At 27.2% G+C, this 18,351-nt stretch overlaps 1 protein-coding gene across 1 annotated transcript; it reads left to right on the forward strand.

Annotated features, from left to right (window-relative positions):
* Window positions 1-255: 255 nt before the first annotated feature.
* On the forward strand, window positions 256-15,631 carry LOC107449739 (polycomb group protein Pc; the record flags this gene model as incomplete). Its single annotated transcript, XM_016065369.4, is given in 5 exon segments — window positions 256-382; window positions 463-506; window positions 3,868-3,933; window positions 8,592-8,649; window positions 13,661-15,631. Coding segments are annotated over 5 exon segments (1,098 nt in total). The 3' UTR covers window positions 14,522-15,631.
* Between the last annotated feature and the right edge of the window lie 2,720 nt (window positions 15,632-18,351).

The following is an 18,351-nucleotide window of genomic DNA, read 5'->3' on the forward strand; positions in this document are numbered from 1 at the left end:
GCATTTTATTTTTTTCGCTTGGGAAAACGCGTGTAAACGGGAGCCTGATGGCCGAGTTTCTTCAGGGTAAATATTTTCCAACCACGGTTCTCATTTGCATGCGAAAAAACTGCATTTAACGAGAATGGTTCTTAAGTGCAAAATGAACTCGCGCTTGCTCGAATCGTATTTGCATGCGTAAGCAAGCGCGAAATGAATGCAGTAAAAATGGGTCCTAAGCTAAGTTTTAGCACTTTTTTAAACTTTTTATCGATATTTTAGAATATATTATTGATATCGAAATTCCGTAAATATTGATAGATATTGAGCCAAAATGGAGCTGTCATCTGTTGGTGAAAGAGTGTTTGATGCCGAATATATTCAGAAAAAGCGTATTCGCAGAGTTAGTAGCATTTTTAATTTCATCTTTGATCTTGTAATAAAATAGCAGTATAATATTGAGTTAATATTTTTTCTCTTTAGGGCAAAGTTGAATACTTGGTTAAATGGAAAGGTTGGAGTAGTCGGTACGTATCATAAAACAGATTTTCCCTCTCTATTAAAATAAGCGTTGCTGTTGCATTGTGTTTAATAAGTGGCTGTAATAAATGCCTATTTTCATTACAGAAAATTGGCGTAAATGCAGTTTTATTTAATCTTTTTAATGTTGCCGGTGATACTGTAACGTTAACAAATAGAAAAGGAAAAAATGCTATTCAAATAATAAAAAGAGAAATTCACCTTTAAAAATAAGAGTATCTTTGGTTATATTTCCGTATTGGCATCTGTTCCTTCCAACTAAAATCGATAATGGGATTTTTACTTGCAAAAATTTTTTCAACAATGGGGGTGGGTGGCTAGAAGTTTCCTGACAAGCTATATGACAAATTTTCTAGTGTTTTACAATTATATGTTTTTTATTTCTCTTCAGTTTCTGTATTATAATAGCAACTAGCCAAGAACATGCGCGCCAGTATATAAGCTGCAGTAAATGCAGAATTAATTAAATGGTTTGTATAATAATATTTGTAAGATTGCTATGCAAATCTTACAGATGTTGTTTTATTAGAATTGTGTGATGCATATCATGATATAAGAAGTTTCCCATTTTTTGTCTCAATAAGCAATATAATTTCTACAAGTGTACCATGTAAAGTCATTGAGTTTTTGTTATTCAAACAATTTGTTTGTGGCAAGCAGAAGACTTATTCAACAAATTCCAACAAGGTGAAGCAATTCGATACAATTTTTGAACAGATTGAACTGAAAAAAATGTTTTTAAGACCACAATAATCAAATTTGACAAATAGTCGAATACTTTTCTTCTCGTAATTTCAATAAAACAATTTCCAATATTATGATGAAGAGATCTTTATTAAATCTAAAATATGTTTGTTAACAGAGTTTTATATGGGCTTTTGAACATTAAAACTAAACTTGTGACAGTATCAGGACTGATTGTGCTCCAGAAAAAATCTGGAATTTTCGCTAACAATGATCCGGAAGTTTCCGGAGATCGAAGGTTCAGACGTTTAAAAAAATCATTGTTCTCAGAAGTTTCCGGAAATCAAATTTTCAAAGGTGGAACTTAAAACACAGGTTATTTGTTTGTAAGGGAGAGCCAGAGAGATACTTTATAAGCTTATATTCATGATTAATATTCATTTTATATCAGTAAATAGTTGATATAATCATAAACTCAAGAAAGACATATACGTAAATTTTAATTACTTCTCCAGGTCATCATAGGTATGTGTAGATGGTATAGGTATGTGTAAAATTTTAAATATATTTTAAGTAAACTAGGAAATGTTGAGAAAAAGGAAAAAAAACTTGTTTAAATTTTTTTCAATTTAAACTGTTTTTATTTTAACTCAAGAAATTTTCCGGAGTTTTGACTTGGGCTCACAATCACCCCTGCAGTCCATGGAGTGCCAAGGTCTATTGTGTCCATGCCAGTTTTCTTTACCTTGCACTCTAAAGTACAGGAACATTAAGACTATTATAGATTCAAGTCTACTATTATAGTGACTAAATATACAATTTTGTTTTTTAAAATCCTATTCTACTGTTATATTTTTGATCATTACAAATTTAGTTAAATGTTTAGCCTGAACTAATTGTTTAATATTATTTTGTTAATTCGTAATAACTGTTTTATATAAAGCTTATTATAAAAGTAAATATAGCTTATATACTGTTTAATAATTGCAAAATAGTTCATTTACATACCATTTTCAATATTTATATGTATATTGGGATTACTTTAAATAAAAGAATACTAATTTTAGTTTTGACACTTCAAATAATTTAAAAAAATCTAATCATATTAGTAAAGAATAATATTTAGAAAAAGTGATAAATAAATTTTTTATTTAAATAAGGAATAAATAAATGAATTATCAAGAAAAATATCTATATATTTTCGCTTAATTTAGGCTGATGACTCTTGAGGAAATTTAGATCTCTGTTAATTAAGATGCAATTATACTTATTAGTACACAATTGTAATTAAGATGCAATTATGAACATACCATGCAATTTTCTAGCCAATAAGAATGTCTTGACAACATTAGAAATGTTTTAAGCCATTTTATTCATATGCATTAAAAAAAAAATGTTTGGAAACCTATGAAACATCTTTTCAAAATTATAAGTTTTTTTAAGCATCATAGCATTTTCACGCAATAAAATTTTGAATTTAAATAGTATTAAACTAAACCTAAAGGTGAAAGAAAAATAAAAGAACGATTCATTGTGCCAAGAGGTTTGGTATGGTGAGTATTTACTTAAGATATAGGATTTAATCTGACATGTAGTTTAAAGAAATCTAATACAAAGTTCTAATTAAACTTTTTTGCATCGATTCTTTTAATTCCCTTATAAATAAGCCATTTTATTAATAAAGAAAGAAAATTATTTGGTCTAGATGTAATATGATTGGCCCACAACTGAATGTTATGTGCATCCTTAGCAAAGTATAAAAACATATTCTTCTAATACCTAATTCAATTCCAATGCTATGATTAAAATGTATATAAATGCAACAGTTTTTATGTAATGTAATATAACATATAAACTTAATATGTAATTTATACTTTAGTTTAGCTTAAGAAGATTCAATAACTTTTTAAAGACGTAACTAATTTTATTTCATAAAAGCTGATAATTTTTCCTAATTGAGATAAATTGATTACTATTATATTGACTACAATCTGTTAAGATATTCTAAAAATGTAAAATTGATATTATATCAAAAGTTAAGCACTTGTAGTGAAAATATGATTAATAAGAATATGATAACAATTCCTTGTAACTTATATAAAAAAAATATTTGTGAGATTTTATGAGCGTTAATGTGTTCTTCGTAAGAATAGATACTTTACTTTTCCATCCCTATTAAAGGTACATTAGTATGCTCTCAGAACAAGTTGATTGCATTTTAATTTATAAATCAAGTTAATTTAGCTAAATTAAGCATATGTGTAGTTTAATTTTCAAGTTAAATTTATCATCATTTGTTCAGAAATCTTCATTTAAATGACAATAATGTACAATTATTTTGCTTTTGAAGTAAAACCTATTGAGTACCTTCAGTAAATTTTGAATTAAGAAAAATTTTCAAGTGAGCCTACTTTGCCAAAATCTGAGTGTTATTGCAAAAAACTATGTTTACACAATTTTTGTCATTGATTTGAAAGCAAACTTATATAATATGAAAACTTCTTTCACCTGATGTAGTATTTTATTATTTTTTGCATTTTATAAGAATAAGTATATTTAAATTTCTTAAACCTTTAAAAAAAGCTACTATTTATGTATACAAAATATAATTCATTTATGTTTATAAAACTCTATAATGTTTTTTGTTGTTGTTTTTCTATCTAGGTATAATACTTGGGAGCCAGAAGAAAACATCTTAGATGTAAGGTTGTTTGAAGCCTTTGAAACAAGGTATATGTTAAATATAATTATTCATTAGTGCAATTTGTTCTTGTCTATTTTACCTTTATGTTGATGCATTTATTTCTAAATTTTTGTTAGCTTTATATTGCTGCAGTATTAGTTTTCTTTTTTTTTTACTTGTTTTTTATTGAATAATCATTATGTTCGGTAATTCCTTAAAAAATATTGGAAAGGTGAAAATCAATTGGACCCCTCAGACTTTGTGCCAAAAATTTGAATTATTGAATTCATAAAACTTGAATAAATAATAAAGTAATTTTTAAATCTGTGTAAAATATTTAAATGAAAAGTGTCTAATGAATGTTAACCAGTACATGTCTTTCCGTATAGTCTACAAAAGTGGAAAATTTCTTGGAGTTCAAACCAACTTTTAGAAACCAGCTTATTATTGAATCGAGAGTAGCGTAAAACTGTTTTGCTTCTATGTTGAAATTAACTAAATTATTGGGCATCAGCTTATATTATTTTAGGTCCCATTGAGTCCGAGATTTATTGATAAGTGTCCTTCACAATAATTTTTCAAAGCTCCTACAACAATTTCTTTACCTTTCATGGCTTGTTAAAAAGAGTTTATTTAACTGAATTTTTTCAATAACACAGATTCGTGTGAAATTCAAAATTCTACTGTACACATATTTAGTGTTAAAATTGCAACTACTCAAGTGTAATTGTATGCAATAGCTTTTAATGTCATTGATAACATGCAATATTGATATCAATTGTAAGTAGTCAACAAAAGAAGAATCTTTTGAAGTGTGTATTCCATATGTTTGAAAATGTAAAAGGTTAAGACTGTAGAAAAGGAATGAGGGAAAATTTTTTTGTTCTATTCTATATTATTAAATTTAAATTAATTATAATTATTATATTATTAAAATTAATTATATTATTAAAATTATTAATAAATAAAAATGTCTCACATTTTTCATATTATATTTTTCCACATACACGGCAAAAAAAGAATTGTAGTTTTTAATTCATTATATACACATAATTTCTGCATCTTTAAAATTGATATATTGATAGTAATTTGGAAAATTGCCATAATAGTGGAGTTTTAGTAATATGCCATGCTTGTTACATTGTGATTTTTACTGTATTATGTGCTTACGAATTCAAATTTTAATTATATGTTGTCCCTATAATGTTATGTCAGTCAAACCTAATTACTAAAGCAGAGGCTTGATTTGGTATTAATTAGATTTTAGACAAATTGATGCAATTTAAATTTGACAAATTAATGCTATTAAAATCAATTAATTTTTTTATCTTATTATGAAAAATTTGAATTCTATTAATAAACATTATAATGCATTGTTTAAAAAACAAACAAAAAAAAGCAATTTTTATGGAATTAAAACCTTTGAATTATAGTGCCAAAATAATTTAATCATATATTTTTATAGGCATGTAATTCTTCCTCTAATTCATGGAATTATGTGAATCTCCAGACCTGTCTTTCGCAAATCAATAATTAATATTTTGACAAGTTCCGCTAATCTAAAATTTAACTTACGTCCCATCCCCAAAATTTCATTAACCCTACCCCCATTTTTTTTTTTTTTTTTTTTTAAAGTTTAAAATCATGCATGATATTGACTTTTTTTTATGCAGATTTGTTAGAGATAAACTTTCGGAACGCGAGACTGAAAAAAATATTGCCTAATAATAAAAATATCCTCTTTCCTTTTTTGGTCAGTTATTGCTGTTGATTTTCACTCAGTCTTTTAAAATCCCGATATAATACAGGAAATTGAAATTGCACACCTAAGTAATTACTATTTGACGCAATAATTCTATAGTTTTTTTTTTTTTCAATGAATTTTTTGGCAGTTATCGAAATTAATTTTGTCATATTTTAAAATTTAGATATTTTTAATAAAATATTTATTACAACATTTAAATCTTGACATGTACATTTATTTAACCCCTTTCTGATCTCTCTGATTGGTTAGATTTTGTGGTCATGGTTTTCTCATTCAGTTATTACCATACATTTCACGGTTTTTAACTTTTTTTTCGCATGAAGAAGGTACAAAGTGTGAAAAAGGAGGAATATGTCATTTTTTCAATACATATTCTTTTGTGAGTTGGTGAGAAAAATTTATTAGTTAAAAGATATTTCTTTCTCGCTTTATATTTTAGAAATGCTACTTTTGTGCTTAATGAGTCTTTTATTTAACTTCTATGCATAAAGAAAAAACTACACATTCAGAAAAAAAGAATTCAGATAATTTCTTCTTCCAGGAATCACATGTTAGTTATTACTATAACTCATCCAAAATCAATTGCAATCAAACTTACTCCTACATATATTCTAATTCTTTTCTTCATTGTAAAATCAACATTAGAGTAATAAAATTTAGTGGTACATTTTCCCTAAGCAACTTACAGGAACCGACCTATTCAACCTACACATGGTGCATAGCATTTTTAAAAAGTGCTTATTTTCGATTTTCATTTTTTAAAAGTTCTTAAAGGTGCTTTTTTCATTGGGTGTTTTTAAAAAGTGCTTAATTTTCCCTTTTCGAAAATGAGATTTTTTTTTCTTCACCATGTCGATTTTCGCCACGTATTATGCAAAAGCCTGCTTTTCACATTGTTCTATTAAACGTTATTCACAATTCATTCAACCACAATCTATTTTGGCGTACCGTTGGTCCATAGCGTATAAAAACGCCAATCATTTTGCATGTTTGATTAAATACTTGTGAGTCCGCGTGTGCATCTACAGAGCTGGGTTCGGTGAGATTATTGCCTTCTCATGTGCAGCTCTGCTGCATTTTGCAAGATATTCTCAATGTCAGACTTCATTTTCCATCCTCTGATATCGAACCGAAAAATCTCTCAATCATTTTATAATAGCTAATGTAATCAAGACAATGAGTTCTTTGTCAGAAACTAGTTATTTTCTCATGATCATGTAAAGTCTTTGAAAATTATTTTGCATTTTATTAATGTATATAGTGCTTAAAAATATTTTTTGAGTACTTAAATGGTGGTTATTTTTTGTTGAAAGATTTGGCTAGGCACCCTGCTACAGGATATAGATAATCAACCTTGAATGGTATGCATAGTAGACTCTCGATTAAGCGGGATTGGATTATCTGGAATGATCCAAGAAAAAAAGAATAGATTGTGGTCGTTGAAATGTGCTAGAAAACTGCACTTTTCTTAACCCTTCCTTTTTATTGTATTGGATTCGTTCAGCCAACCATCAGTATAGCCAAACAGTTTTGCTCCTGTTCTGGTGGGGTGAGATATGATTAGACTATGGTAGCAGTATCTGTTTTGTTCAGAATAAAATCTTTCCATATGCTTTACGTTCTATTTGTTGTGTTAACTTGTTGGAATGCAAAAGAGTCGTTCTTAGTATAAATCAAAAGCTGGAAGTAATTAAAAATAGGAAAAGTCTTGTTTTTTTCATTTTCTTTTGAATTAATTAATATTTTATTGTATACACTTATTTTGCATTTTTTATAATTTTTTCATCAAAATTAGCATAAATTAGATTATTTCGGATATTCGCTTATCCAGAACGTAGTATTTTCTGACCATCCCGATTTATCTAGAGTTTACTGTACCTTCGTATTTTATTTTCTATATAGTAGAATATTTACAATTTACATAATGAATCTGGCACTCTTTGTAATAAAACTTTTTTTTTTATGTTAAAAATAAATTTCCTATTAAATAATTTCTTTGAAGAAGAGTAGAACTTATCTAAAATATTATTAAGGTAGTCTTTTTGTGGAATATGTTTTTTTTTCCTGTATACAACATGTTAATTTTTAGTTATTGTATTAATGTTCAAAAATAATTACAGTTATTTATTAAAACGACACATATAGTTTCCTGTTGTATTCATTATCTAGATTGGTTACAAAGACAAGGTGTTCTTAACTTAAATTTTATTCATTTCCTTGCTGCATATTGCCAGAATCCTTGTCAAAAAAAGGAAGAGCAAAAAGTATACATGTTATGTGTTGCAAGTTAATTTTTTAATGGGAAATAAATAAAAGATTATCAAAATGCAATGAATCACTTATAAGGAAGGTAGGATGAAAGATAGCAAAACCTGTTTATTTGTCTGACCAAACTTTAATATATTTTTTACAACCCTTTTCAATTCCACTCTGATTCTATCAATTAAACAGGTTTTGTTTCTAGTTTGCCTTCTACAGTTTTAAATTAAATTTTTGTTCAATATCTTTTTAGTTTTTTCATTACTTAAATAATTTGATTAAAATAAAGGCAAGAACCTTTATATAATAGGTTAAGTTTTGTTACTATGCTAGGTTTTTTTTTTTTTCCAAAAACTTTTGGGGCATATCTATTGATATATTCTGCTAGATAGCAAGTGTGCAATTTTCTAATAATGGTTACTTTTATGCAGTTGTTTATTTGGACTGTTCCATAAGATAAAAGTAAATTATTTTTTTTTAATTAAAAAAAAAAAAAACTAGGCATNCTGGAACTGTCAGTTCAATTTTTTTTTAATTAAAAAAAAAAAACGAAACATTTATCCCTCTGGCTTCCTGTAACAGTGATCTAACTTAATATCAGGAGGGGTGACTTCAGAATGCCTTGTATTTAATAAGATGTAGATTTTCGATTTTCTCATTTTAGTATTTTTTTTCTCTTAGTCAAAGTAAAGAACATACTCCTGCCAAAAGAGGACCAAAAGGAAAAAGAAAGCATTCAGTAAACTTACAATTTTCTTACTTGTTTTTAATAGTACAAATTTAAAATGCTTTGATGTATTCTATTTCATGTATTTTTATTGACTATTTTTTATTTTAATTTCTTATATAATTTGGATATAATTTTATGTGCATTTCATGTATGAACACGATCGTTTTCATATTTGTGTTTTACTATTTTAGTGTTTTGTTTAGGCGTATTTCAATGCATTAAAAATTAAGGAAAATGCCATATATCCCACTGTATATGTAGACTTTTTAGAATTTTACGTTCTTTATGAAATATCATTGATGTATTACAAATAAAAAGAAAATATGATTAGATCTGTATTTATTACTCCTTAAAAGCTATTTTTTAATAAATTATGTAGAATTAGTTATGAATTTGCTCATCACATTTTTTTAGCATGTAAAGGTCTTTTTTTTTTCAGAAACGGTAGTTTAAATTGCTTACAGGAAAAAATATAGGAATAAGAAAAGATAAGTTATTTGAGTATTATCAGAAATAATAATTTTAAAAAATGGACTTCAATTGCCAACTTTTTTTTTCCTGTTATTCTAGTTTCACACATTTTTGACCATTTTTCTCTAATTATTCTGTCATGCTTAAGCTAATAATCCTGAATACTTTCTAAAAAGTTGTTGACTGAAAAATTTTTCATATATTTTTTAAATCTTTACTATATAAAAATTTATTAAATTTTAAAGAATAAAAAATGTATTAATCCCTTCCATATTGCTCCTGTCAAAATAACAGGGTAGCTTTCGTCTCCTATTTCTTGTGTCTGTGATATTTCCGGGCTAGATTGTTCAAAAGTAATGTACCAAAAAGATTTAAATATATCCACCTCTTGCACCCAGAATTTTTTTTAATCTTATTTTACATACTAGATTGCTGCACCAGACTATTTTTAATGTAACTAGAGATTGTTTATTTTAAACTATGAATGTTACGAATAGTGATTTTTGCCAATTGTCGAATATTCGCTGGTCAAATAACTCTTTTAAAATTCAAAATCATCAATAAATATTATTTTTTATAAATAAATAAGTTCAATCATTATTGAAAAAAAATCATAACTTAAATGCATTATTGGTATGGAGTAAATTGAAAATAAAAAATTTTAAGATAATGGAGATAATTAGATATTAAGTTATATTTAGAAATATTTAAGATAAATTTTAAAAAAACTGACTAGCAGCTATTAAAGAAAAAAAATTGTAAATTTGAACAAAAATAGGAAAAAGATAGTCTTAATTCTTAAAAAAAGATTTTAATGCTAAAGATAATATTTTCCGGAAAAATATCATCCACAAGATGTTGAAAGATTAAAAACTCTCTCAGAAACGCTTATAAAAAGGCAATACTAGCATAAAAACGCCCATTAAAAAAAGATTCTATACAAAAGTGAAACAGAAAAAATAAAAATTGATCTTAATGTTCTAAAGAAAATTTAAAAGCTAAACATCTCAGTTTTCCAATTGACGTGTTTTCAAGAAAAAGTAAAGTTTAATAGAAACCCATTTGATTGTCATGATTAAAACTTAAAAGTTTTTTGAAAAAGAAGTGGATAGAAGTCAAAACAGAAATCATTCTTAATTTTTAAATTAAAGATTTAATGCTAAAAATCTCAATTTAATTTTTTCACGTTGCCATATTTTTTGAAAAAAGTGATCACAAATGAATGTTCATTAAAAATGCTCTTTAAAGAATGTTGCCATAATGAAGACAAAGATAAAAAGAAAAGTTAATAAAAAAGAAGAAAAAAATTTCTCTTAGTTCTGAAATATAACTTTATAATATAATTTAATGTAACTGTATTGTTGATAATCACAGTCTTCTGCATTGCCGGTTATCTGTCTTACCATACAGGAAAAAAGTAACAATGAGAAAAGTAAGTCCATTAGAAATGATATAATTACTACTGAAAAACAATAAAGCATATAAATTTTTTAAAAAAAGTGTCAGCTTTACAAACTCATGGTTCAGTAAGTAATCTAATTCATTAAATTTCACTTTTCCATTTGTCTTTCACCCTGTGGCAGAATCGTGCCGACACGTTGATATTGTAGTAGAACGTTACGGAGTTCTTGCAGAAAGATTTTAATTTTTTTTTTTTTTTTTTTTTAAAACAGTACANTTTTTTTTTTTTTTGGAAGTAAAATTTTTGAAAGTTTTATCTTTTTTTCAAAATTATAATCAAAAGACGTCTTTTTCGCGCATCTGAGTGGGAAAAAATGCTTGTGATTTTTCTATTTTCGTTTTAAAATACTGAAAAATAAGGAATAATGAAGTAAGATTTAGTTTTCTTCTCTGCAAAAATTTTCGTTCTAATTTTTTTTATGCAATTATTACTATTGATTTTTACATGGTTTTTAAAATCCGTTATTTTTAATACGATATAATTTATTGCAGCAACTGAATCTCGAAATGAAAACACCCATTTAGAAACTCTTTTTTGATGAGTCTGATTTGCTTGGTTTCGACATCGATCTTTTTTTCTCGGTAGTTAACTTCTACTGATTTCAGGATTTTTTAAATTTTTTTTTTTATGTGATGATGATTTACAAAATGCGAAAAAGGAAATAGTGTGTTTTCCCCCTACAAAATGCAAGAATATCAACCATAATATTAGAATAAAAATTATTACATGTTTAATTAAATTATTTTATTTGATCCAAAAAGTTTTTTTTTTTTTTTTTAAGTTAAATCTTTTGTTATTTTAATTTAGTAACTTGTATCTTTGTTATTTTTAAAAGTATCTTGCAGAAAGATAGTATTAGAAAGGTATGTCACAGGATGCCCAAATGAATTCTACCACAGGGGCTTTCAGAACATAATTAATTTAATGAAAACTTAACAAGTACGTTTAAAAACAATTTCTAATAATGAATAGTAAAAAAAAAAAAAAAATGATTTTTAGATAATTCTTTATTAAATCTATTTGAATTTCTCCCCCCAAAAAAAACTTCGTCGAAAAACACTTTTCCAAATAATATTTTACCAAGTATTCGGCCTACCGGATATTCGTTACATCCCTATTTTAAGCTTGTATCTCATGCTTTGAAATTTACCATACAAGAAAAAATTGTTAATATTATGTGTAAGTTAAATAAAATACTGTTTTTAATGATTAAAGCGCATATTTTTTTTAAGTTTCCATGCTTTCTGGAAAACCAACATTCAATCTCAATTACCCTGAATCTTGGAATGACTGAATATATTGTACATACACCTTCTTTATATAATTTCCTTGAATAAAAAATACACTTTTATGACCGGTTTCTTGAAAATAATAAAATTGTTAAGAGGTTATCATAGCAGAATTGGAGCACAATATACTCTTTATTTTACCAGCTTTTTTTAAATCTCAATGATATGACCTATTCATTTAAGATAATTTTGCAGTTAATATTCAGTTCTGTACTACTTTTTCTAATTGCAAGTGTGGCTAATAAGTAATGTTAAAGGTCATCTTATTTTTTTTCTACTGATAATGATCAAAATTAAATTAAAAAAGAAAAGCTACTGAGTTGGGAAGAGTATTGGGTGTTTTCCTGAAAGGGTTGTTTTTTTATGTAATATCTATATCGCAGAGTTTAAATAAAATAAAATTACTTTATTAGAATTGAGAAAATTTTTTGGCTAGTTCTTTTTTAATAAAAATTATATGAAGCTGTATAATGATTTTATTTGTTTGTAAGCTTTTTAAAATAAATTTTATGTTTATTTTATTATTAACGCTATATGCTGTTATTGATTTAATAATAAAGTCATTTCATTATCTTCCAGATATGTATTTATCCCTCATCCTCACCCCCCCCCCCCAAAAAAATGCCCAATTAAACCTTTAAAAAATACCACCTGGGTTAAACTTCTTTAAAAAGATAGTTTTTTCAACCCCTGATACATTCCGATATTTCTGGTCAAATTTTAAACATTCAAAATGTGACAAAAATCTATACAGTTGTGGTAACTTATCACAATCCCTGATTTAACAAGATTCCGGGTTTAATTGGAAACTTTAAAGAGTTTTATTTATATTACAAAACCTGCATAAAACTTTTCTTATTACAAGCATGACTCAGATTTATTGATTTTTATTAAGTTCAAAGCAATTATTTGTATCTCTTTGGGGGGAAATATGTAACAAGTTAGTGGGATAAATAACCACGTGAAATTATTATGTTTAAATTTTGTCCAAATGTAATTAAGAACTTTAACTGTGAAAATAATTAAAAAGACCATACCAACCCTATAAAAAATTTAAGATCTTTTAATTGAATTATATTTAATTTTTATGTAACAATATGTTTGACTGATTCCATGTTAAATACTCTTTTAGAAAATGAAGTAAAAGTGTTCTATTTTGAAAAGACACTTGGGTTTTTGAGCACCGGCTATTTTCCTGTCCTGATTATGACTGGACCGGATCCATTCATAATTGTCAATTTTACAGTTAGATTTCCAGACATTTTTGTACTAGATTATGCTGTACCTGAAATACTCCTTTCATAAAGCTGTATCAGTTAAATTTGTAAAAGATATTCCCAATCAATCGGGGATTATTTTATATCTGTCGTTGAACAGCCGACCCAATTTTTGGGTTTACGACTGCTGATGTTCAACTCTGTAGCCTTGTAATTTTGAATCAATCCCGAAGACAAGGAAACTCCTGGATCAGTACCCCCAGAGGTATTGATTTGTTATGGGAACATGGAGGACTTTGCGACTCGACAGATTTAACATGCATTATTCACCATTTACTACACGGGGAGTCTTTGGATGGCGGGGATCAAACCCACGAACTCTTGAACATTGGCCCAGTGCCCTACCAACCAGGCTATCCCGGCCTCAATTGGCGGTTAGTGAGCAGGGTTGGACCACTCTAGTAAACATAAAATTATAGATGTGTCCTGCATTATACATTTTATTTTGCATTTCATTAAACATGCCATGTGTGTTATGTTTATTATTTTTACTTACCAATTATATATATGTTTTATTTAAGATACAAGAAACATCACATAACTCTGTGCCCACACAGATTGATAATCAAGTTTTACCTGAAGAGAGTTCTACCAATTCTCTTGACGAATCAATAACTGATTTACCTAGTAGTAAAAGCATAAGTAGAGAAAAAGTTGCTGATAATCATCTTGCTCAAGCTGAAACTTCATCAGAAGATTCTCAACCACTAGCTAAAGTGCCAAAGCTTGCTAACTCACAATCTACTGATGGCTCTTGGGATGTTAGCCCATCCACGCCTAGCAGTACAGAGTGGCATGTTCCCAATTCCAATTCATCATCAGCTTCAGAAGGATCTGGGGAAAATAAAACAACGGGGACAAATCCAGAAATCACTCAGGAAATTGCTCAAGGTAATTCTGAATCCTCTAATGAAAGTAATTCAGAATCTAAGCTTACAAGTGAAGATAAATTGCCTTTGAAAGAATCAGTTGAATCTAAGATACCTGTTGAAAATTCAGTTGTTACTGTGACTGAAGGTAAAAATGTGGAAGTGAGCTCTGATGATACAACTGCCAATGGCAATTGCATTCTACAAAACGATGTCGAAGTATCAACAGCGGATTCAAATTCAACTGCTGTTCCCAAAGTAGCAGCTGCGGATTCGGCAACTTCACCTGATAGTGGTGGCATCGGAGATACTGGAAGTTCTGATGGTCCAGTATCGGATGAATTTTGGCAAAAACAAAATCCTGTCGTAGATAACATTTTAATTACTGATGTCACTACAGATTATACCGTAACTTTTCGAGAATGTGACACTGAAAGTGGATTTTTTAAAGATAGGCCTGAATCAGAATGTAAAAATGGTACTTCTAATGAAAGTAATGGCCAAACAGCATAATATTTTAGTTAGTTTATATTAATCTCAATTGCAAGTATACCTCAGTTTAAAGCAAATGTTTGATGATAAACATTATTTAATCTTTATATACTCTTAGATTTGTGTGCATGAGTTTTTAATCAATGTTATACAAACTTATTAATATATGTTTCATTTATTTAGTTGATTCTTTATTGTTATTGCTAATATCATTCATTGCGTTTTTAACATTTTTAAACGGCCATAACGGTTTTATTTTATTTGTTAAAATATCCACAGTCTGTGGTTAAACAGTATAAAGCTCAATGAATTTTATTAACCTCAATTAGGAGTTTACACCATTAAAAAGAAAATCTCGAACTATAAGTATACATTTAGATTTAGTATGCGTAAGTTTTTAATAAATGTTGTACAATTTTATAAGAATATAGTGCATTTATTTAGTTATTTTTTACTGTTATTTTAGTTCATATTATTTAATGCTTTAAATTTAAACAATTTTAACTACTACTTCAGTAATTATGTTCAATTGTTGTAATAACGTTATTTAACCTTTATATACATATAGATTTATATTCAGAATTTTCAGTAATTGATTTCAAATTTATTAATCACTTAAATATTTATATATATATTTTATTTTTGTAGTTAGGATGAATCAATTCATCAAAATTAAAAAAAATTTGTTACCTCAACAGTATTTGTTTTATTGATTATTATTTGGCCACATAGTATAATATTTTATTTATCACAATTATTAGTTTATCTCTGTTTCAAAAATAGAAACTTTTAAAAATATTCATTATTTGAATTTGATGTAAATAAATGTTTTTAGGCTTGTATGTGCCTATTTTTAATAAATATTTTACTTTTTAAATACATGATGAGTGTATTTAATTTCTTATTACTATAATCATAGTAGATGTAATAAAATATTTTTAAAAAATGTGAAATTTTAATTAAATTAGCCAAATTTGTTAATTTTTTTTTTTTAAATATTTCTTGTAATTGTTATTATTTGCCTTGTCATAGAATCATTACTGTGCTCTCATATATTTGTTTACAAATGATCTGTCATCATAGTTATGCATTGATACTAAATATTCTGTAAATAAATTATATTCATGATAATTCTGTTTCTATTTTATTTATTTTTTCTTTCTTTAAATTTCATTGTAGACTTCACTAAGATACAAATTTTATTACTAAAGTGTAATTAACTTTGAGAGAATTTTTTTTTTTTCAAAAATAATAGTTTTTTCTCTCCTAAATTTAGTCTACATTTCATTGTTTTAGATCCTTCATTAAGGAGTTCTGTTTTCATGAATTTTGATCTTGTCTCTATGTAACTCAAAACTATTTTAATATACTTGCTTGAATTAACTTTTCTTTCTCTTTAAGAATATTACAATTTTAATTTTAAAAAATGTTGTTAAAACTTAGATGTAATCAGTTGAAATGTAATCAATCATATCTAGAGTATTTTTAACCTATTGGTAAAATAAAAAATTTCAACATTATCATTTTTGATCTAAACTGTTATACTATTTTTAACATAAATGTGCAACGTTCAAAGAAAAAACTATCTTAAATAAATCTGGCAATTTTTTAAATAAGAATTTTTATGGTGATACTTTGAAAGTACAAAGGTAACCAGATGATATTTGAAGTAACTGATCAATTGTTTTGCATTCGGGTGAGATTTTGGAGAAATTTTTCCTCAATATACAATTTGTTGGATAACAAGAAGGAAAACTGGTTTTTCAACAGGATAAAGCGATCAGTGAAAAGACTTCTTTAGATGTTGCAAACCATAAATCAGTTAAAGATTCAGAATAGTTTTGTTTATACGTTTAAAAAATTTACTGATAACTTTTCCTGCAAATTTTGGAATTTTCTCAATGCTGCAAATTTTGAATTTTATCTCCCTTGTCAAAGATAAGCAGTTTTGGATAAGGGAAAAACCTTAAAAATACTTATATTACTTTTCAGTAAAGATATTATTAACAACGTTTTATTTTGTGGTCTACATAAAATTTTCTAGAAGTACCCCACCTCACCTACGGTGACTATTAACTTGTGCTTGTTGTATTAGCTGATATTTTACTTCCACTAAAATCAAAATTGTTATATTTGTACAAAATTTTTTATCCTTGAAAGCAGACAACAGCCTTCTAGTAATTCAAACTGAGTTTGGGTTGACAGTTAAAATTTTTCATGAAGATGTATTTCCCGTCAATCTCGGGGGACAAGGTGATCATCATTCAATGTCTGATAAAAGTAAATGCATACTTCCACTATAGAGGACAATGTATGCTATATTGTAATTGAATTTCACTAAACTAATGTAACTGAGAAATCCATTACACAGTATAATATGGTTCATGTACAATTAAATAGGCTTGATGCTGCTTTTTCTGTTGTGTAACAGGCATAATATTTAAAAAAAAGAAACTAAGTGGAAAAGTTATAGATACTGTTAAGAGCAAATGTGAAGTAATTCTTGTTTAAGTTGGCAGAGTGGAAGCCTGCCCTTTAGAATCCTTTTCAACACACGGTTATCCTACAAAAATCAGCATCATATCAATTTTCTTCTACATTTAGTTACAAGTGCTTCAAATATCCTTCACTTTTCTTTGTGATAGATACCTATCCTTTGTATCCTGTAATATTACATGAATTTAAATGCTGAATTTATGAAGTTGTCAACAACAACAACAAAAATTCTCTTGCAGTGCTTTTTGCGTCACATGGTTATTTTTCGTTAATCCTTGCAAGGTGATCAAGATTTGGTGAATTTCTATTTTATTTTTTTTCTCGAGCAAATGTCAATTAACTACACTGCTGTCTATAAGATATTAATAAGTGTAGCTAAAGAAGTATACAAAAAAATTTTAGATTATTTTTGAAGACTAAATTTGAAGAAATGTTTTTGGTCCGAATTGTCATGTTTCGTGAGAATCACCCATATACATATGTGGAATTAATACCATAAATATCAGCAGTTATTCATGAAAGTAAGAGATTAACATTTTTTTCTCTCATCAGTTTGTCTACAGATTTCAAAGCTTTTCCTTCAGGCAGGGCCGGATTAACCTATAGGCACGTGCCTAGGGCCTACGAAAAACTTGGGAGAAAAAAAATTTTTTACAAAAATAATTTAGCTTTAAAAACAAGTGCATTTTGTACAAAATTATGAAGATACAAATAAAAATATAATATTTTTCGGTAATAAATTATTTTACAGAGTCTTATGATCTAATATATTACTTTTTTGGATTCAACGAAATCTTGTATTATGCTGTCGAATTCCAAACTACGCAAAATGTCGTATTCAATAGACAAGTGCGAGAGATGCCAAACGATCTTGATTCATTGTTGAACGCAAAAATTTTTTTATCAATTTTAATCTAGAGAAAGATCTTTCTCCTTCTGCATTTGATCCAAGAATCGACAAATGTATTCTTAATGCAATGTGAACGTTAGGAAAAGTATTCACAAGTTTATCTTTAATTTCGATAGTTATTAAAGGTAAACTTGTTTATCTTTAATAACTATCGAAATTAAATTTATCTTAAAGTTCGATAAACAAATTTGTAAATTAAAATCTATATTAATAGAAATGTAAAAAAGAATATGCAAGAAAATTTTAGCATATATTTTGAAAAGAGGGGAGGAGTGGGGGGAGGGCCCCTAAAACAGCTATGCCTAGGGCCTACGAAAGGTATAATCCGGCTCTGCCTTCAGGGGTAGCACGTATTCTACAGAACATAATTAAAAAATAGATTAATAAATTAAAAAAATAAACAACTAAATGTTTCAAGCCTCACCTAAACACATCCTGCAGTGCA

This window comes from Parasteatoda tepidariorum, chromosome 7, assembly GCF_043381705.1.
Source record: "Parasteatoda tepidariorum isolate YZ-2023 chromosome 7, CAS_Ptep_4.0, whole genome shotgun sequence".
In the NCBI taxonomy this organism is placed as follows: domain Eukaryota; kingdom Metazoa; phylum Arthropoda; class Arachnida; order Araneae; family Theridiidae; genus Parasteatoda; species Parasteatoda tepidariorum.